Source organism: Peromyscus leucopus, chromosome 1 (genome assembly GCF_004664715.2).
Source record: "Peromyscus leucopus breed LL Stock chromosome 1, UCI_PerLeu_2.1, whole genome shotgun sequence".
NCBI lineage: Eukaryota > Metazoa > Chordata > Mammalia > Rodentia > Cricetidae > Peromyscus > Peromyscus leucopus.
In genome coordinates this window covers 169,194,321-169,216,633 of record NC_051063.1, presented here as the reverse complement: position 1 = coordinate 169,216,633, position 22,313 = coordinate 169,194,321, and the positions used below count along the sequence as shown (strand labels likewise).

The 22,313-nt window shown below is 43.9% G+C and overlaps 1 protein-coding gene and 1 pseudogene across 1 annotated transcript; both read left to right on the top strand.

Moving 5' to 3' along the window:
- The first annotated feature begins 1,972 nt into the window (after positions 1–1,972).
- On the top strand, positions 1,973–18,158 carry LOC114685304 (cytochrome P450 2B2-like). Its single transcript, XM_028859892.2, has 2 exons — positions 1,973–2,239; positions 17,678–18,158. Exons 1-2 carry the CDS (start codon positions 2,069–2,071, stop codon positions 17,774–17,776), a joined length of 270 nt encoding a protein of 89 aa, XP_028715725.1. The 5' UTR covers positions 1,973–2,068; the 3' UTR covers positions 17,777–18,158.
- LOC119089025 lies at positions 17,830–21,398 on the top strand (annotated as a pseudogene).
- The last annotated feature ends 915 nt before the right edge of the window (positions 21,399–22,313 follow it).

Genomic DNA, 22,313 nt, shown 5'->3' with positions numbered 1-22,313 from the left:
TCCTTTTTCTCATCTGTGGCTGTCATGGGCCAGAGAGTGCAATAGAGACTCTGGATAAATTATTTCTGCAGCCCCTCAAGGACTCGGGCTAGGGAATGTATAGACACACAGAGATGCTCACAGGTCCATGCAACACTGTTCTTGTCACTTAAATGTAATCACATTCATATATGAAGCTAAGAACATAGAGAAAGGCCTCCACAATTTAAAATTATACATGCAAACACATCCCAGACACACACGAGTAGAGTAGCAAACACCTCTAGACTCAAACACAAAAACACACATCTGCACATTCATATTAGAATGACCTTTCACATATAAAAAGCACACAGTGCACACTCACAGGTCCATGCCTAAATAAATAAACAGACAAAATTGGTCTGATTATGTATATACTCACCCCCAGAAATGGAGACGCATTACTCTCTATGCCTTTTTCCTCTGTGTATCTGTTTCATGGTTATTGAGAGCTGCTGGTAGCAAAAGACCATGGGAGTATACAGCAGGTGACAACTAGAGTTCAGAAGGTCAACCTATCAGAACTAAGGGTTCTGTTAGAGGAAACCATCACGAAAGGCATGATGGAATTACTGCCTTTTGAATAAATTGGCTTTTTCTTGTTGTAAACTTCTTGTGCAATAACAGCTATGATTCTCCCCATTTACTGTGCATTTCCATGTTATGTATACATGTAACCTCATGATTGCATTTCAGTCTTATGGGCACAACTTCCTTTATACACTTGGGCTAATGGATAACTGTCCCCAGCAGTGTTTATTTTTCATTAACATAAATCTGGCCAGACAAAAGTACTTCAGCTAAGATACCTTTTTATCCTAGGACAAAAGCAGATAGATAAACATTAGCTCATCTCACCCACAGATAGAGAAAATAACCATTAGCAATTAGATACTCAACTCCTTACCTTCACACCCGGTTATTTACACAAGATCCCAGCTTAAGAGGTTTACTGTTCACATTGCTAGGATGATGTTTTAGCCACTTGCTAGTTACTGAGTTAAGGTAGTTATTTCCCACTGACCTAAGGAGATTTCTGACTAGACCAGGCAGGCAACAGGTGCCAAGCTTTGCTTCTTGTGCAAATTAAGTTTTAATCCGCCTTAGCAACCAAATGCTACATGCTAAGAAGTAGGTTGCCTAGCAACTGAGCATAAGTCCCCTGCCTTTCCAGAAAGCAGCAGCAACTGGGATGAGCAGGGAAAAAAGCAACACTAAAGACAGTTTCACTTTTCTAGTGACTTATTGATGTTTATAGACCCCCTAACAGTCTACCCAGCCACTTCTAGATTTGAGCACAGAAATTACTTGTTAGAATTCCCTTATTGATCTTAGCCTTTAGTTGGCCCTACCAGAGAACTCCCCTTTAGTCACTCCCCCTTTTGGGGTGTAATTGGAAGTTGACAATTATTGTTTTGTGTGTGGATCCCTATCACCTCTCCCTGCAACCCTGAAACTTCAAGCCTCACATTGCTTTGGCAAAGAATTACTGCTTCCATATATATACCAGTTCCCCTGCAGCATGGGGTTGGGGGTGGTTTGGGGTAGGGGCTGGGGTTGATTTAGAAGAACAAAGATGAGGACAGAGATGAAAACAACCAGATAGAATAATGAGAGAGCAGAAGAAGAACAGTGAGGAGCTAAGTATGAGAACAGTAAAGAAGCTGTGTAGTTAGAATTGAATTTAGGAGAAAAAAGTAAATGGATTAAATAATTCAGTGTGCTTAGATTCATTTAATATTCCTCAGGTTAGATCCTCAGTTGGTGGTTGGAATCTTCCACAGACCCTGGGAGAAAACAATAAAGGGTGGACTTTTATTATTTTCAGTACATGGTGTTCTTGCCAACATCTTAGGGTGGGGCAAGGAGATAGGGAGTGAGCAGGTCATCAGCAGCCCAAGCAGGAAGCAGGAGTGCTCACACTCCTGGACAGTGATGAGATAGGAGTTGGGAACAGCTCAAGTTGCATAACTAGGTGGAGAGGCAGGCTCAGCATAAAAGGTCCTGCTGGAGTGTGCAGTGAGTCCACAGTGGTCAGACCAGGACCATGGAGCCCAGTGTCCTGCTCCTCCTCACTCTCCTCGTGGGCTTTGTACTGCTCCTGGTCAGGGGCCACCCAAAAGCCCGTGGCCACCTCCCACCAGGACCACGTCCACTGCCCCTCCTGGGAAACCTCCTGCAGATGGACAGAGGAGGCCTCCTCAACTCCTTCATGAAGGTGAGACTTATATGGGGCCTTTGTGTGGGCTTGTCCTTGCTTTTGTGCATGGAGATCCCTGAGAGGGATGAGCAAGCGACTCCTTCCAGGCCATAGGTTCAGTTGGGAAAGTTGTTGAGTGGAAGGTGGGATGCTGATTGGTGATGATGGGCAGGCATGTCCTCACTATGGTGGAATCCTGTGAGGGCAATGTGCTCGGAGTGTGGAAGGTGTAGAGCCATTGAGGTGTAAGTGTGTAGAATTTCACTCCGTGGGGCTTGTCTGTTCCAGAAGAGAAAGAAAAATGTCAGAGGCAGATGGCCTCCTGCCATCAAAAGAGAGAGCAAAGATTAGCTTGAGGTGTTCAGGGACAAAGGGGAAGAGAGGCAGGGCAGGGGGAGGGGCAGAAGGGAGTGTTTATCAGATTATTGCAGCAGCTAGCATTGTATTTACCAGTCTCTGCACAGAAGCTTCACACTGGGGATTTCATGTTTAATTACCACTTGCTTGCTAATAATTCATCAGCATCCATGCTCCTACTTTCCATGAGAGAGCTGAAGCAGTGATTGTAAGTCCCACTCCTCTGTCCCTCCCCATGGCTCTGGAGAGCTCCCTCTTTAACCTTATGTTTTTTACCCCCTGGTCTTTAAAAGACCCCCCTCCAATAAATGGCAAATTTAGCTATTTTACTTTATATTTTGAGACAGGGTCTCCCTGTGCTTTTTAGGTTGGTTTCGAACTCATGATTCTCCTGGCCTAGCCTCCTGAATGGACTGAGAAGGGTGTATCAACACACCCTGACACGAGTGTTTAAACCCGTGCTTCCCACATGTTAGAAAACTCAAGTCAACATCCCATTTACTTTAGTTTTAAAAAATCCTTTGACACTTTATCATCTGCATATACTGGATCTCAGTCATTTATGACCCCCCCCTCCTCTCTCTTTCTCCCACAGAACCCCTTCTTTTTGCCAACCAGACCCTCCCTACTCTAATATCCTCTTCCCTCTGCCAAAATTTAATTAGGGTCGTTCAGAGTGGGCTTATGTGTGGCTTGCTGCTTGGAGATCACTTCACATGAAGAAAAAGGATGCCTTCTAGGCTCTAGGTTTAGGTGGGAAGGTTGGTGAGGTATCAAATTCTCCCTAGGTGACTGCCCTGAGGAAATTTCTACCAGGGTCCAGAACAGAAGCTACAAGTGGCTAGGATTCTAATCTGAAGGATATAAAATAAATCTAAGCACACTGTATTCTTTAGTCCATTCACTTTATTCTAAGTCAATTTGATCTACACAGTTTCTTTCCTGCTCTCATATTTAGCTCCTCTCTGTTCTTCTGCTCTCTTATTATTCTACCTAGTTCTTTCCATCTCTGTCCTCATCTTTGTTCTTCTAAATCAATCCCCCAAGTGCTCTGTGGGAACTGGTATATAAACAAGCAGTAATTATTTGGCAAAGTAATGCGAGGCTTGAAGTTTCAGGGTTGCAGGGAGAGGTGATAGGGATCCACACACAAAGCAATAATTGTCAGCTTCCAATTACACCCCAAAAGGGGGAGTGACTAAAGGGGAGTTCTCTGGTAGGGCCAACTAAAGGCTAAGATCAATAAGGGAATTCTAACAAGTAATTTCTGTGCTCAAATCTAGAAGTGGCTGGGTAGACTGTTAGGGGGTCTATAAACATCAATAAGTCACTAGAAAAGTGAAACTGTCTTTAGTGTTGCTTTTTTCCCTGCTCATCCCAGTTGCTGCTGCTTTCTGGAAAGGCAGGGGACTTATGCTCAGTTGCTAGGCAACCTACTTCTTAGCATGTAGCATTTGGTTGCTAAGGCGGATTAAAACTTAATTTGCACAAGAAGCAAAGCTTGGCACCTGTTGCCTGCCTGGTCTAGTCAGAAATCTCCTTAGGTCAGTGGGAAATAACTACCTTAACTCAGTAACTAGCAGGTGGCTAAAACATCATCCTAGCAATGTGAGCAGTAAACCTCTTAAGCTGGGATCTTGTGTAAATAACCGGGTGTGAAGGTAAGGAGTTGAGTATCTAATTGCTAGTGGTTATTTTCTCTATCTGTGGGTGAGATGAGCTAATGTTTATCTATCTGCTTTTGTCCTAGGATAAAAAGGTATCTTAGCTGAAGTACTTTTGTCTGGCCAGATTTATGTTAATGAAAAATAAACACTGCTGGGGACAGTTATCCATTAGCCCAAGTGTATAAAGGAAGTTGTGCCCATAAGACTGAAATGCAATCATGAGGTTACATGTATACATAACATGGAAATGCACAGTAAATGGGGAGAATCATAGCTGTTATTGCACAAGAAGTTTACAACAAGAAAAAGCCAATTCATTCAAAAGGCAGTAATTCCATCATGCCTTTCGTGATGGTTTCCTCTAACAGAACCCTTAGTTCTGATAGGTTGACCTTCTGAACTCTAGTTGTCACCTGCTGTATACTCCCATGGTCTTTTGCTACCAGCGTGTATCTAGAGTGAGGAAAATTCGAGATACTGACTCCTGCTTGGGCGTGGGTGGGGCCCATTTCCTGGACTGTGAACATCTCATGAGTGACTATACCACTACAGAAATTTGGCACCTTCCCCCAGCAGCACTAACTGCCCACAGACCCACAGTGAGGGGTGGTAGCATTCTGTCTCAGTGTGAAATGCTGCATCTTTCCCCTGCAGGGACAGTGATGTTAACGATATGAACACACAGGGTCTAGGAAATGTGCAGACAGCAGGAAATTCCAGCATATACCAGCTCTGATGTGACGGTTGGTTGTCTTTGTAACTATATATTTTGAACAATAAAGAGTCCCATGTTCCCCTGCAAGAATGATAGTGGCAGCATTGAGCAGCAGAGCTGCATTCCTGACACCCCGGAGCTGACAGACTAGTTTGAGATGTAGAATAAACATACAAGGGTGGGTAATGGAGGGCAAGGGATGAAGGATGGGAACATAGGGGAACGGGATGTTCAAGGTGGAACAGGGACAGAGTGGGAGAGCAAGGAAAGAGATACCATAATAAAGGAAGACATCATGAGAATAGGGAGAAACAGGGTGCCAGGGAAGTCCCCAGGAATCCACAAGGATGACCCGCACCCTGGACTACGGGTAATAGTCAAGCAGGTGCCTGAAGTGGCCTACTCCAGTGATCAGATTGGTGAACCCTAACTGTCATCATAGATCCTTCATCCAGTGACTGACGGAAACAGATGCAGAAATCCATGACCAGGCACCAGGCCGAGCTCCAGGAGTCCAGTTGATGAGAAAGAGGAGGGATTCTGTGAGCAAAGGTCATCAAGATCATAGTGGGAAAAAGTACAGAGGTTGCTGGACAAACTAGTGGAAATGCATGAACGGTGGACCAATAGCTGTGGAGCCCCCATGGTACTAGACTAGGCCCTCTGGATAGGCGAGACAGTCATTTAGTTTGAACAGTTTAGGGGGCCCCCAGGCAGTGGGATCAGGATCTGTCCCTGGTGCATGAGTTGGCTTTTTGGAGCCCACTGCCTATGGTGGGACACCTTGCACAGCCTTGGTGCAGGGAGGAGGGGTTTGAACATGCCTCAGCTGAATGTATCAGGCTCTGCTGACTCCTCATGGGAGACCTTGCCTTGAGGAGTTGGGAATGGGGGGTGGTGAGTTAGGGAGGGAAGCCTGGGGGTGCAGGAGGAGGGAGGAGAGGGGGATATGTGGTTGGTAAAATGAATAAAAAATTTTCTTAATAATAATAAAAAAACATACAAAAGTTAATTAGCTAAGTTACCTGTCCACCTGTGTGATACAGAACACAGGCAAAGCAAAATGACGTTCCTCCCAAAGGTTTATTTTAATTTTAAGTGTATGAGTGTCGCCTGCATGTATGCATGTGTACCACGTGCATGCTTGGTGCTCAAAAGGGTGTAGGATCCCCCCTGAAATGAGTTATAGATGATGTAAGTACCACGTTGGTGCTGGGAACTGAACCCAGGCCCTCTTCAAGAACAGCATGCGCTTTTAAACCCTAAGTCCAGTCTCCCCCAAAACTGAGCTTTAAGGTCATCCGAGAGTCCATTAGACCCGGTCTACATAAGAGGTAGGATCTGATCAGACTCCCTAAGACTTTCTGGAGGGAGAATAAATGGGGAAAGAAGCTGTTTCCAACAAGATGGGGGGGGGGACAGGTGAGGAAGAAATAGTCTCAGGTGAATGAGAATGTGGTGTGATGGAGGAGACATAGGACCAGGCTTGACTGAAGGCAAGAATGTTAAGACATAAAATGGTCCACCTAAGGCAGCAAGAAAGAATCTCTGGGTGTCTTTGTCTGTGTTGTGCTGTTGTAACAACAGGCAAGAGGCTCTATCTTTTATAAAGTAATGAAGTTTATGGTCCTGGAATGATGGCTCAGTGGTTAGGAATGCTCCTTGCTTTTCCAAAGGGCCCCAGTTTGGTTCCCTGCACCTGTATCTGACAGCTAAGAACTGCTATAAATCCAGCTCCAGAGGATCTGGTGTCTTTCTCTAACCTCTGGGAGTACCCACACACATGTGTCATGCCAATGGGGAATGCTGGAAGACCCTTAGGCGATTCTCTCTGGCCACTATGAGAGACTTTGGGATGGGAAAGTGGAGTGTGGAGGAGCAGATTCAGGAGGAGGCCCAATGTCTGGTTGAGGAGCTTTGGAAATTTCAGGGTGAGTCTCTGAGAATGGGTATAAAGGAAGATGGTGATGCAGAGACCTAAGTGCATAGCCAAAGAAGGAGAAGAGATACACATGGGCAGAGAAAGATACACACACACACAGACACACAGACACACAGACACACAGACACACACACACACACACACACACACACACACACACAGACACACTCACAGACATACACACAGACACACTCATAGATGTACACACATAGACACACAGACATACAGACACACAGACTCACACATACACATATACACACAGACACACACACACACACACAGACACACAGACACAAACACTCAAAGGAAAATTAAAAGCCAGGCAGTTTATCTAGCTTATAACCATGGACAGACAGTCCAAGATCAAGCACTTGCTTTCTCTAGCTTTTGGTGGGGACCCCTCTCATGTGTCACAACATGGTGGAGAGGAGAAAAGAGAATCTGTCATGTGCAGAAGAGGCTAACCATGTGGAGTGGCCTTGTTTTATAATAACCCATTCTCCGAGAATCCAGCCCTCTCTGTGAGACCAGTATTAACCTATTCTGTGGATCTTCCCCCAAAGGCCCAACACCTCTTGCTAGGCTCCAGCTCCTGAGGGCTCTGCCACCTCTCAACACAACCACACTGGGGACCAAGCTTTCAACATGTGAACCCACAGAGGACACTTAAACCATGTTTAAGGCATAGCACACGGGACAGGCAGGAAGAAAAGGGCAGTTCAGAGCGACAGCTCTGGATTCCAAGTGGTAGTGATGTCCTGGGGAGAACTCCAGGAGCAACCGGCTTGGCTCTCTCAAGCCTGTTGTGGATGAGCCCAGAGCCTGACTCAAATTCACCTGCTAAAGGCTGTGTCAGCTCAGGGAGTTCCATCTCAATTCCAAACTACTTGTTTTGCTTGGGTTTGCTGGCACTCAATCTGGAATGTTCTCTCTGGAAGCGTGTGGCTCAAGAAACAGGTCTACTCTCCCAGGCAGCTGTGTTATTGGAAGTGAGTGTGGACTTTTATCACGTGTATGATGAAATCCTGTTGGCCGGGAGTAGAAAAATAAACCTACACTCTGGTAACGGCCAATGTTTGGACTAAAAATATTCAACTGTCTTTCTAAGTCTTTGATTTTTAATTTTAATTTTTTGAAGCTCAAGGACATTTTTATTAGCGTTTGAGAGAGAAACACCAAGGCAGGCAAGTTGTAAATCTTGGCGACTGTCAGAGGAGGAAGATGAAGGAAGAGGAAGAGTGAAATCCATGCTGTTCATAGGCTGCCACATGGTGAAAGCGGGTTGGGGGTAGGATAACATCAGAAAAAGAGAGAGGAAGAACAGAGCACCAGGGAAAGCTCACCCAGCCTTTGGTAGAGATCCAGAAGAAAAAGAGATTAAAAAGAAGAAAGAAGTGTGGTTCTCCTGCTTCCTCTGGGATCACTGGCTGCTGGTCCATGATGTGGGGAGGGAGCAACAGCTTGAGAGCTCTCTGGGAGACAGTGTGAGTGTTACAGCTCCACATCATTCCAGAAAGAGAGAGGGGATATAGAGGCTGGGGACAGAGGCTGGGGCATCACCTAATTTGCATTAAACAGCACGCTCCTATCACAAGGCTCCTAGCACAATGTCTAATTACCATGTGGGCAGCAGGGGGAGAACTCTAGCAGGGAACTGTGCCAAGGGTTACACTAGGGATAAGTCCAGGCCTAGAGACCTTCTCCAAATAAGGGCAGGTAGAGAGCAGGAAGTCTTGTTGGGGAGGGAGTTGTTCATGTTGCTGAGCTTGGAGAGAGCTGCCAGGCCATGATAGACCACAACCTCTGACCAGCAAGGCCTCCCACAGAAGAGGAATGGTTTTCTGAGTAAGCACTAGGAAGCTGCTGATGAAGTTCTGCAAGTGGCTGCACCAAGGTCAGGGAAGGAGAAGCACACCAGCTCAATAACGGGATGATTATTCCTCCCTAGAGCAATAAGGGGATGATTATTCCTCCCTAGAGCAATAAGTGGATGACCATTCCTCCCTAGAGCAATAAGGGGATGATTATTCCTCCCTAGATCAATAAGGGGATGATTATTCCTCCCTAGAGCAATAAGGGGATGATTATTCCTCCCTAGACCAATAAGGGGATGATTATTCCTTCCTAGATCAATAAGGGGATGATTATTCCTCCCTTGAGCAATAAGGGGATGATTATTCCTCCCTAGAGCAATAAGGGGATGACCATTCTTCCCATCTGCTTATCATGGTTTAATGAACCAGTCTTCTCCAGGGCTTATCTCTTGGCTGGTGATTGATGGGCCCAGCTGAATTAACTCTTAAGGGAGGAGTCAATCTTTGGAGTAGGTAAGAATTTCATGTTTCCACTCAGGACCAAAGGGAGGAGGGAGGAGTCTATTCTAAACTGGTTTTAAGGCTCCTTAGCATTCTCCTCTTAAGGATGAAAATGCCAAAATAATTGGGAGATGGGCTGAAATTTGATGATGGAACATTTCCAAAGCTGTTCAGTGAGGGTCAGTGTCTAGATTGGTTTTCAGTCACATAGCTCATTTACGAGAAGACAAAAGAAGGACCTGGGTGGTAGTGGTGGTGGTGGTGGTGGTGGTGGTGGTGGTGGTGGTGGTGGTGGTGGTGGTCGTCGTGGTGGTGGTGGTGGTCGTGGTGGTGAGCTGGCTCAGCAGTTAAGAGCACTGGATGTTCTGTTGAGGACCCAGTTTCAGTTCTCAGCACCCAAAATAAATGGCTCCCAACCATCTGTAACTGCAGTTCCAGGGGATCTGGCTCCCTCTTCTGGCCTTTGAGGGCACTGCATGCATGTGTTGCACTTTCGTATATGCAGGTTTAACATTCATACAAATTCCATGATGCTCCCTTGGTAGGGTCACAAGAACATGCATCTGTGTCTGCTCACTGGGCTCATCATCAGACTTTTAAGTGTGGCCTCTGAGGCTTGATTCAAGAGTGGTGGACCTGGGATCTATTTTCAAATGCTTTGATAGTTGTTGGGTGTCTAGAGTCACAGCCTGGGTGTGACTGCTAAGGTCCTGGAGTGCGACCACCTGTTTTATCCTCACAGGAACGTCTTTAGAGTCCCATCTTATTCTCATCAGAACCTCAGGGGAACCCACCGTTACCATGGAAACTGGTATTAAGAACAGACTCAGGAGGAACTCAAGGACAATCTTATCAGACTTTGAGATTAAAAACATCAGGTCAGGCAAGTGGCACATCTTGGCAACAGATGGAAGAAGAAGGTGGGTGAGAGAAATAGAGGAATCCATGCCGTTTGTAAGCACCCATGTGGTGAAAAATGAGTGGGCGAGCTTCAGAGAAAGAGAGGAACAGCTCAGAGTGTAGGGAAAGCACACCCAGCCTTTGGTCGGTATCTGAAGAACAAGAGATAGAAAGGAAGTTTTGGAAGAGCCATGGTTTTCTGAGTCAGGACTCAGAAGAGAAGGTGGATCCCATAGTGCAGACACTACAGTGCTTCCTGATGGAAATTCTGCAAGTGGCTGCCTAGAATTTGGAAAGAAATGTAATTTATAATTATGATGATGATGATGTGTCTGTTTGAGTGTATGTTTACTTTGTTTTTGGATGCACACACCTTTACATGGATGCCAGATGGGGGCACTGATTGTCCTCTATCATTCTCTGTCTATTCCTTTGAGGCAGGGTCTCTCCCTTAACCTGGGCCTGGCATTGTCTTAGCTAGGCTGGAAACCAGCACGCCCCACCATTCTCCTGTCTCCACCTCTGCTGTGGGATGTCTTTCTGTATGCTGCAAATATGTGTTGCTCTGATTGGTTAATAAATAAAGCCATTTGGCCTATGGCAAGTCAGGTTATAGCTAGGTGTGAAATTGAAGAGAGAGACGGGAAGAAAGGCAGAGGGGAAAACAGACGCCAGATGCTGCCAAAGGACAAGCAAGATGCTAGCAGACCGGTAAAGCCACAGAATATGTGGCAAAACATAGATTAATAGAAATGGGTTAATTTAAGATAAGATCTAGCTAGCCATGCAATTGGTAATTAATATTCAGCCTCTGAGTGATAATTTTATAAGTGGCTGTGGACCTCGGGGGCCTGGTGGGACAGGAGAAACTTACAGTTACATGCCTCCACTTTGGAGACTGGTTTATGGGTGTGCTTAGGATGCCAGGCTTATAACTGGGACTGGGGTGCAAATCCCAGTCATCATGTAGCAGCAAGTGTTCCAGACCACTGAGCTACCTCTCCAGCTTCAGTTATACCTTAAAAATGATTTCTTTTAGATTTATTTTTATTTTGTGTATAAGAATGTTTTGCCTGAAGCCGGGCGTTGGTGGCGCACGCCTTTAATCCCAGCACTCGGGAGGCAGAGCCAGGCGGATCTTTGTGAGTTCAAGGCCAGCCTGGGCTACCAAGTGAGTTCCAGGAAAGGCGCAAAGCTACACAGAGAAACCCTGTCTCGAAAAACCAAAAAAAAAAAAAAAAAAAAAAAAAAAAAAAAAAAAAAAAAAAAAAAAAAGAATGTTTTGCCTGCACATATGTCTGTGAATCATGTGTGTGCCTAGTGCCTGCAAAGGTCAAAAGAGGGCATTGGATCCCCCAGAACCTGAGTTAAACTTAGCTATGAGCTGCCATGTGGATACTGGAACCAAACCCAGATCCTCTGCATGAGATTTTTAACCTCTGAGCCATCTCTGAAGCCACTCCAGTATTAACTTTTGAGCTATGATATTGTTGAAGTTGATCATCAGCCTTCATAATGCTGTGGCTCTTTAATACATTTCATCATGTTGTGGTGACTCCCAACTATGAAATTACTTTCATTGCTTCCTCATAACTGTAATTTTGCTACTGTTATGAATCATAATATAAATATCTATGTTTTCTATTGTTCTTAGGTAGCCCTGTGAAAGGATTGGTCAATATACCCAGAGGGGTCAAGACTCACAGATTGAGAACCACTGCTCTACAAGAGCATACCTCAGTGAATTTTCAAAGCAAACACATTTTTATCATCAATGTGCAGATCAGCTCATGTTAAGACTGGTTCCTGTCTTGTGTCCTATAGTTACTACCCTCTCACTATTCTGACTCTGGGGATTGACTTTACCTGTGTTCAAATTTCATTAGGATAACAGCAAATGTAAGGAGTTGCTTTTATGACCAAGTTAAGTTGGTGATCATTTCTATCGTTGACTTGATAAGCAGATTGTTATTTTGTCAATGCACAAGTTCCCTGGTATGAGCTCACCACTGTTGCATGTAACATTTTATTAAGAAAGTTTCCTTCTAGGAATAATCTGGTTCATTCAGTTGGTGAATATGTGTATGTATTTTTGGTGTACAAGCACTTGAAGGTGAAGTTTCTCTGTATGTTTATATTCAGCTTCAAAACTTATAGCTGATTTCCCATAAAGGCTGATTCTCTACTCACAGATTTAACTAGCTGTGGATTAATAATACTTAGTAGAAATGCATTTGTGAAAAAAAAAGAAATGTATTTGTGGCTAAGTGTGGCTCACATCTGCAACCCCAGCACTTCAGAGACTGAGGCAGGAGAATGACAAATTTGAGACAACTTAAACTACATAGTGTGTCCCAGGTCATTCTGGCCTATATAGTTTACAGATCTTGTCTTAAAACATAAACACATGTAAATCACAAATGTATAGAGTTTCCTTCTTAGCACTTTTCATAAATAGCATCAGGTCTTGACCATTTTCATAGCCTTTCATTTCTATTAGCTGCATTGTAGTCTAGAGTGAGTTAAAGGTTGTGAGAGGATGAGGTGGGTTATGTGCAAACACTGCACTGTTCTCTTCAAGGGCTTTCAGCATTTGAGGTTTGTGACATTCCTGGGATCAATTCCCTGTAGATGACCAGATGGTTGCATTGTGATGTATTTTTCCAACTGCGTGTACTGTAGTCATGACTCACATTTAGGTCCACCACTAGGTGACTATCACTTTTCCTTCCCATGTAACCCCGTGGGTGGGTCAGGGCCATTCTCTAAAATGTTGTCAGAAGGCATTGGACAGGTTGAAGTTGGGTCACAGAAAACATGATTCTTGATTGACATTCCAGAGCTGTCCAGACTGAAAGGTACGGGCAATGATCTGTCTATTTATCCATATATATCCAGTTCTGCCAGCCCTGCAGTTAGGAAGAATCTCTCCTACCCACATCCTGCAACCACTTGGTCCCAAGTAAACACACAGAGGCTTATATTACTTACAAACTGTATGGCTTATGGGTCAGGCTTCTTGTTAGCTAGCTCTTATAACTTAACTCAACCCATTTCTATTAATCAATATGTTGCCACGTGGCCATGGCATTACTGGTCTGCAGGCATCTTGTTGCTCCTTGGGTGGTGGGCTGGCATCTCTCTCATCTCATCTTTATCTTTCCTATATCTCTGTTTGGATTTCCCACCTGCCTCTAAGCTGCCTTGCCATAGGCCAAAGTAGCTTATTTACTAGGCAACTAAAGTAACACATATTTACAGCATACAGCAAGACATCCCATAGCACTTCCCCTCTTATGTCTAATTAAAAAGGAAGGTTTTAACTTTAATATAGTAAAATTACATGCAATAAAACAGTTATCAAGCAAGAATTACAGTTATAATATCAAGTCTATTTGTATTTGGCAAAATTAAATAAACTAGTGTATCATCTGCCCTATATTTTTTATCATAGCCAAGGAAAATTATAATTATAACTATCTAGTCTTCAACTCCATCAAAGACCCCAGAAGGATATAATATTACCCGAGTAAACAGGAAGTGAATTGCAAGCAACTTCCATAATTCTAGAAATTACTGAGACATCTGGCTGCCTGGACAGGCATCCAAACTTTCTCAGCATCATTGGGGCATTGATCTTTAGTCTGCAGGCCTAGATTCTCTGGCAGACTTTTTTTTTCTTTTATTTTACAATACTATTTAGTTCTACATAACAGCCACAGATTCCCTTGTTCTCCTCCTTCCTGCCCCCATCCCCTTCCCCCCAGCCCACCCCCCATTCCCACCACCTCCAGATCAAGGCCACCCCCGAGGACTGAGATCGACCTGATAGACTCAGTCCAGGCAGGTCCAGTCCCCTCCTCCCAGATTGAGCCAAGCGTCCCTGTATAAGTCCCAGGTTTCAAACACTCTGGAAGACTTTTTAGTGAAGCAAGAAATTCAAAGGATTGTCTTGCCTATTGGCAAAGTTCACCAGTTGCTTCTCCCTGTGTCTTGCAGAATGTTGGGCAGTCTCCTCTATGAGGAGGGAACCTGAAGAAGGAGTTCACCCTGTTTAGGCAAAGTTTAGTGGTCACTTTCCCATGGGTCCTACATGTCCAGTCTATACCACATATTGTCAAGCAGTCCAGGCAAGAGCCAGTTTGCCAAGAAGAACAACATTCCATATAGAATGTCTTCAGTGCCCATCTTCCTCTTTGAAGTAAATTGGTGCTGTCAGGAACAGACATGTCTCACTGTCCAGAAAAGTCCAAGTTTTAAAACATTTTAAATGCCATATTCTGTAATTCTTTGAAGTGTTTGAAGATTACCTACCTAATTGAAAAATACCTATGTATATCTAGAAAACTTAACTAACATGACTACTTATTAATCTGTATTTCTCAACTATACACTACAATTTTAAAAGAGCTGCACAAACATAATATCCCACACAGGAGTAGAAATATTTACAGCACAACAAAATTTTTCTTCAAATTTGCATCAATAAACAAAACAACTTCAAATTTGCATCAATAAACCAAAATCCATAGCAACATAAAACATTTAAAACATGTTGTTGCTCTTTAAGTACATTGAATAATCTACCCTTTCATCCTATCATATCTACAATATTCCCCTTTCTTCTGTAGAAAGAGTTTGCATTTATAATCAACCCTTTTTAAGTAAAAATAAACATTTATAAACAATATTTTGGGAATTCGGTCATAGCTTTTTATACCATTTCCTGCTGGTTGGGGGTGCTGGCAATCTTATGGGAATCCTGTGAAAATTAAGAATTATAGTTAAATCTTGGCTGTAGCAGTCTGTGAGTCTGTATCAACCTCTCAGAGGGTCTTGATTGATCAAACCATATTAGCCTGGAAGCAGTCCATGGGTTCTCATCTGTGGAAACAAAAGCAGAACGTCTTTTCCAGAGCAATGTATCCTTAGACATAAATTTTGAAGTCAAGATACCTTTAAAATATACATATTGGTTTAACTCAGCAGCTTTTACAATCAAATGTCTCTCTCCAATTAAAAATCCCAAAGACAACACAATCCAGGTTCTCTGTGTAAATTTTATCTTTATGTGGATTGACTTTTATATTACTTTTACTGTTTCTTTAAAGATTTTATTTTTTAAAACTATCTACTTTTTATATAACTGCATATATTCCTCTTTCTCTCTCTTCCAAGCCTATGTAAATTTTTAAATGCATTGTAAACCATTTAGAGTTTTATTTCATCTGAATCTGTCTTATTGTGAATCTTTAATCCTTCTCTCTCCAGGAGAGATTTTAAACTGTTAAAGCTGCATGGTGACTTTGGCTGTTGCCTCTGCCCCCTTAGTTTCCCAATGTGGCAGAGGTACATTTACCACAAGCTTTGGGATCCATGCTCACCACTGAGTCTGGGAAGCAGTGGGTCTATTCCTCCATCCAGCAGTGTGTCGCCCAGAATGCCCCCCTTTTTTGGTTTCTGCTAGCAACAGCAAATCCACCATTCAGTAGGCTGCCAAGCTTGTAGTTTCCTCTGTGTACTGTGGCAGGAATCTGCCATGCTGTAGCTCAGGCCCACATGTTACCATGTTTCTGTGTCATGACTTGCATGAGAGACATCTAGAAAGCAATGCTTGGCTTCATTTTAAAACCACTTTTTAAAGCTTTCTCAGATTTTGGGTGGAATTTCTTGCCCTACATTGGGTGCCAAAATGTAGCCAGAGGTTTCTTCAGTCCTGCCAGGCCCCACAGTTGGGTTGAATCTCTCCCAAACATGTCCCACAGCTCCTTGGTCCCAAGTAAACACACAGAAGCTTATATTACTTACAAACTGTATGGCCTATGGGTCAGGCTTCTTGTTAGCTAGCTCTTATAACTTAACTCAACCCATTTCTATTAATCTATATGTTGTAAAGTGGCTGTGGCATTACTGGTCTGCAGGTATCTTATTGCTCCTTGGGCAGAGGGCTGGCATCTCTCACATTCTGTCTTTCTCTTTCCTGTATCTCTGTTAGAATTTCCCACCTGCCTCTAAGCTGCCTTGCCATAGGCCAAAGAAGTTTATTTAACCAACCAGAGCAACACAAATTCACAGTGTACAGAAAGATATCCCACAGCACATATCAGTGTCTATATCCATATCCGTATCAGATGCAACACGTTAAGTACCCCCAACACCTGTGAAAATTTACTCAAAAAACTCAAGAAATAAGAACAAATCTCTTTAATAATGCACATCTGGTTCTGGCCAACATCCTAGAGAAACTATCCTCAAAGAGACATTTTTAACAGCTTGTGTAGGTCTTGGACACTAGCAATCCATATGAGTTGTCATCTGTAAATATCTTGTAGATTCCATCAGATTTTGAGCAGTTACACATATTTCACAGGGATAGGAACTGCAAAGCCTGTCTATTTCAGATAAGTGGAGATTTATAGCAAAGATATCGTCACCACTAATTTTAAAGTAGACCAATGTTGTTCCTTTTGAATCACATTGCTTGTGTCTCAGGCATTGTTCTGTTGCTGTGAAGAGACTCCATGACCAAGGCAGCTCTAATAAGAAAGTATTTAGTTCATTATCATCATGGCAAAACATGACAGCAGGTATGGCAGGTGCTGGAGCAGTAGCTGAGAGCCACATCCTGATCTGTAGGCAGAGAGAAAAACTCTAGGCTTAGCATGGGCTTTTGAAACTTCAAAGCCCATCCTCAGTGACACACTTCCTCCAACCAGGCCACACCTCCCAATCCTAATCTTTTCAACCTGGTGACTAAGCATTCAAATATAGGAACTTATAGAGGGCTATTCTTATTCAAACTACCTCACTGGTACTCTCCTACCCTCCTGGAAGAATTACACTCTTCTTGTAAGAGAAATGGGACTTAATGATGATTGTTAGCCAGTGTTATCCCTTTTGAACTGCCCATTAGAGCCATGTTCTTTAATATGGGAATGGAGCCTAATTCACAACTAGCTTAACAAACAAATATTAGCAGAAATATATTCTCAGAAGCCTAAACTACAATTATGTTCAGGGTACAACTATTTTCCTACAGTTTCTAACAAGTCTTCCTAGTTTACTACTTATCAACCAGTCATATGAGAGGTAGCACTGTCTTAGCTAAAGCCTACCTTGTGCAGCTTAGTATTTCCTAAGCAAGTTTACTGCTGAATCCTTTGTAGCATTAACTCATCACTCTCAGTTTTCCTACATCATATTTTTATATTGTTTATTTTTTGATACTAGGTCTCATGTAGCCCCAGGCTGGCCTCCACCTCAATAGCAGCAAGAGATGATCTTGAACTCCTGATCCACCTCATTTACCTCCCCAGTGCTGAGCTGATAGTAAGAGCCATCCACCCACAGCCATACTATAATGCAGTACTGATCAGATCATCCAGCATCCATGCAGACTTCCATAGTGGTGGATTGACCCTGAAATTGCTAGGTCCTCAGAAGGGGAAAGGTGGCCAGGGGAGGTCTTCCTCTGTATCACTCTGTGTCTAAGTGTTTTCACAGGGTAGCAACAATATCTGCACTGACTAACAACAATCCTGGTGCCCTTATGCTTGGCAGCTTCGAGAAAAATATGGAGATGTGTTCATAGTGCACCTGGGACCGAGGCCCGTGGTCATGCACGGAGGCCATAAGGGAGGCTCTGGTGGACCAAGCTGAGGCTTTCTCTGCCTGGGGGACAATTGCTGTGGTTAGACCAGTCTTCAAGGACTATGGTAGGAGTCTCAAAGTTTGGGTTGAGGTGGGCTGGAGAATGGGCCCAGAGATGCCTTACACTGAGGCTGTCATCCACAAGATTCAGAGATTTTTCAGATCTAGTCCCGATTGGTGTGCCACACAGGGTTACCAAAGACACTTTGTTCCGAGGGTACCTGCTCCCCAAGGTAAGATCAGCTGCGATTCCACATCTCTACTCTATGATCACCCTCCACTCACCTCATCACCAACCTCAGCCTGTTTGTGGTTTCCTACATTCTGTCTTTCTCAGGGACTGACAGTTTGCAGATGGGAGTCAGGGTATGCTAATATCTTTGTGTCTCATAATGTCTCCTAGAACATTGAAGTGTACCCCATTCTGAGTGCAGCTCTCCATGACACAACTCCATTACACAGCCAGACACCTTCAACCCTGACCACTTCCTGGATGCCAATGGGGCTCTGAAGAAAAATGAAGCTTTCATGCCCTTTTCTATAGGTGAGACTCACTTGTGCTTCTTTTCCAAGACACTAGAGAGTAGACTTATCCTCCAGGACACAGATAGGACTAGGTCCATATTTACTGAGTCTGTTCCAGCTGCTTTGCCTGAGCCATCCCATTCAACCTGGCTATAGTTCAATAAGAGGACTCTTGAACTAAAGGAGCATTCTGGCCATTAGGACTTTGGGAAATTATTTAATAGCCTCTAAACCTGAGCAAATGCATTTTCTTAAGAAACGTCAGCAAGAACAACTGACATCATCTATGAACACTTCTGTGAACAGGGCAGGGATATCCTAGAAGGCATAGACTTTAGCTGAGCACTGGGGAGATGGAGCTTGTCTTGACATGCTTGTTTCTGTGTGCAGTAAATACTCTGGCTTGGTAAAATGTAAGAGGAATAAAAGTTACTAGCATTTATTTGAGCAAAGAAACCATCCATGATGGATAATCTTTTGAACCAGAGAAATTTCAGAGCTACAGCACCCATCAGTGCCAGCACCCGGTGTCTACAGACAATAGGGAGCTGGGCATGGACACACAGCTCAGTTGTTGCCACTTCTGCTTTTGCCTTACTTGGCCATGCTGGAGTAGTTGGCAGCCTTGGGTAGGTAAACTGCTATGAAAGACTGAAAGTTGTTCTTCATTGCAAGATATACTCTCAAGTTATTGAGTAGTTGTGTTGGCTGTTGTGTTTGGTTAATTTGTTAGTACCTCCAGCCAAATTTAATTGAGTTTAATAGACTCTTTGGGGTTTAAACATCAAATATTTGTGTTCATGTTTTTATCTTTTGGAGAAAGGGGCCTTCTAGAAACAATCCCTTAGCCTTTAGTTGACCCCACACTCCATGTCCTCATGATAGGGAACTCAGGGCTGAGTGTGTGTTATGTAATTTCTCTTCAAAAGAGCCACAACTCCAGCCTCTCCTTGGTACATTCTAGATGATGTTCTCCTGCTGAGCGTCTCTTTTCTTATCCCATCACTGAGGGATTTTAGGCAAGTTTTCTCCTACTGAGCCATGTCTAAGCTAAGAATTGTCTAGTGTTGAGTGTACAAGTGACTTCAGTGACCCTGGGTTCAGTCTTGCTCTTGGCTCTGTCCAGTATAACAGCTTCCTTTCATTTTGATCTTCAGAGTTGTAAACATGTAGGGTGTGAGATAAAAGTGAATTATTTGTATAAGAGTCCCAAGTTTAGAAAGGCAGGTTGTGGGGAAAGAAGATGTAAGAAGAAGACATGGAAGGAATGCATGACCAGATGTGATTGGACAGAGAAGTTGGAGGGTTTAGAATGTTGGCTAGGAAGTTTAGAAAAAGCAAGCAGAAAAGAATAGATAATAAGACACGTAGTGATGGTCGGTACAGACACAACTTCGAGGAGACTGCTGTGGAATGCAAGCAAGCCAGTAAGCAAGCTAGAGAGTGAGCAAGCAAGCAAGCAAGCCAAAAGGATATTAGAACCAAAGAGATATGAGCGGTGTCTGAATCACCAGCTCCAGGCATGGGGACATTGTGTTGAGAGTGAGATCAGCCATTAAAAGCTGCTCTGGAAAATTTTGGGTCATAAAATGAGTTCTAGGAGAACTGTCTCAGAGAGATACTCCATGAATTTCTAAGCTCATGTCACCTAAGTTCTGGAAATGGAATGCCCAAGGGGATAGGGTACTTTCCCTAGACACCCCTACACAGGCACGATTTCCCAACAACTGGAGGGCACAGGCGTTGCTGGGAAATCCCTCCTCCACCTGGATGCCTGTGGTGGTTTGTTGCAGATTAAGAATCCCTTAGGTACAGGGCAGGTGGTGGAGCCTCTGCCTGGTCTTTCAGGCTCCTATTGTTCTGTGGTGCTCCATGCCTGAGGTGAAAAACCTTATGTCTCTGAGAATCCAGTGGGTGCCATAGAATCCTTATCATGTGCTCCTGCCCATTCTCAATTTTATGAACAATTGTGTTTGCGAACTTGTTGAATTTCTTTGATCTCAAGCTGAAAAAGCAAAGGGAGCAGAGAGAAAGAAATAAATGTGGGGGTGGAGGATGAGAGAGAGAGGACACAGAAAGAGGAGAGACAGAGGTTTTCCTCTGTAGCCCATCATCTTCTTGCCTCAGTTTCCCAAATGCTGCACTTGCACACATGTGCCTCCATGTCTGGCTCATACAGGACCCTTAACATCCAGTTGTTAACCCCAGATTCTTTGTAAACAGTACCTTCACCCTCAGGGAAGCCAATGAGATGGGTTCAAATACCTCACATGAGCTAGGAGGGAGCACTAAAGATATCGCATTATACGTTTGTACACAGACACACTTTGTTATTATTCCAAGTGAGTTCTTATAGTTCAGTAATGAAGGACTTTCGTAATCTAACAAAAGAGAAATCTGTCAGAAGTGACCATGAGACACCCACCAAAAATTTGTACCTGATTTATGTTTGATTTATTGTATATATGTTTGCATGCATATACATGTGTGCTATGGTGGGTGTGTATGTCTTTATATCACAGGACAGACTTTGGGGGTTGGTTCTCTCCTAACAACATGTGGATTCAGAGGATTTAACTGATGTCTTCAGAACTGATGGCAGGCCCCTTTCCATGCTAAGATATCTCACTGTCCCTTGTCCCAGTTCTTTAAGGTTTTGGGAACCTCTTTAACGTTTTTTGAATTGCAGGTGAGGGTCAAACTCACTTTTATTCTTTGCAATGGGCCGAGTTGTCTGGGTGTAGGGATGGGAAACTCTGGAAGTTGTATACTGCCCTGGGGCTCACATGGTTCATCCTCTGTGCCCAAAGGAAAGCGCATTTGTCTTGGTGAAGGCATTGCCCGCAATGAATTGTTCCTTTTCTTCACCACCATTCTCCAGAACTTCTCTGTGTCCAGTCCCATGGCTCCACAGGACATTGACCTCAATCCCAAGGAGATTGGCTTTGGCAAAGTGCCCCCAAAATACCAGATCTGCTTCTTAGCCCACTGACTGGGCTGTGGTGTACAGGTCTCCCCGCTCCTGTTGAGAAAGGCCCCATCTTTCTGCCTCTGAGAGACCTGCCCTGGGTCCAGGCCCTGGGTCACTGCTGACTTCCTTCCTTATTCCTGCAGCTTCTGCAAAGCTGGAGGTGTGTTCTTCTGCTCTGTGAATGGCACTGGAGAAATCAATCAAGTGTCTTTCTTGATGTGTGAGCAGAGAGATTTCTGGAGTCCACATCTCATACTGAATCACTCCCAAGCCACAGTCTCCATGTGTCAGCTCCTGGTGATCCATGATCTATGCTGATGGACTCTGTATGTGATCTGAATTCTGTGTCTATAGACTTGCCTAATATGTATAGTTCACATAAACAGAATCACATAGTGTGTGATCTTTGGTGTCTGGTGTCTTTTACTTCACACAATATTATCTAGGTCCCTGTGCTTTGCAGGCCATAGTCGCGAACCTTCGTGGGCCTTTCTCATGATCTTTCTCACCCAAAAGCATAATTACCTTCTTTCCTGTGTTCTGCCAGCAGAAGGTGGGGTACTGATTTAGGCTGGGTCTTCCTGCTTCTAAGAATCTGATAAGAAATCCCTTGCTGGGGGTGGTGGTGGTGGTGGTGGTGCACGCCTTTAATCTCAGCACGCGGGAGGCAGAGCCAGGTGGATCTATGTGAGTTCAAGCCAGCCTGTGCTACCAACTGAGTTGCAGGAAAGGTGCAAAGCTACACAGAGAAACCCTGTCTCAAAATCCAAAAAAAAAAAAAAAATCCCTCACAGCATGCCCAGCAGCTTAGGTTTTAGTTGGTGCCAGATGCAGTCAAGTCAATACTCAAGAGTAGCCATCACAAGGCCCAGTCTCCTGACCTCCTGGTTACTTTTACATGCGACCTCTTGGTTGTCTGGTAACTAAGGTTCTTCTCAGAAGGGCTTCTGACTGCAAACTTGATCACATCCAGGCCAGGCTGGTGAAGGGACCACCTGTTTCCTTGTTCCGTGCCACGTTGTGAGAACCTGGAACAGCAGGTGGCTGATG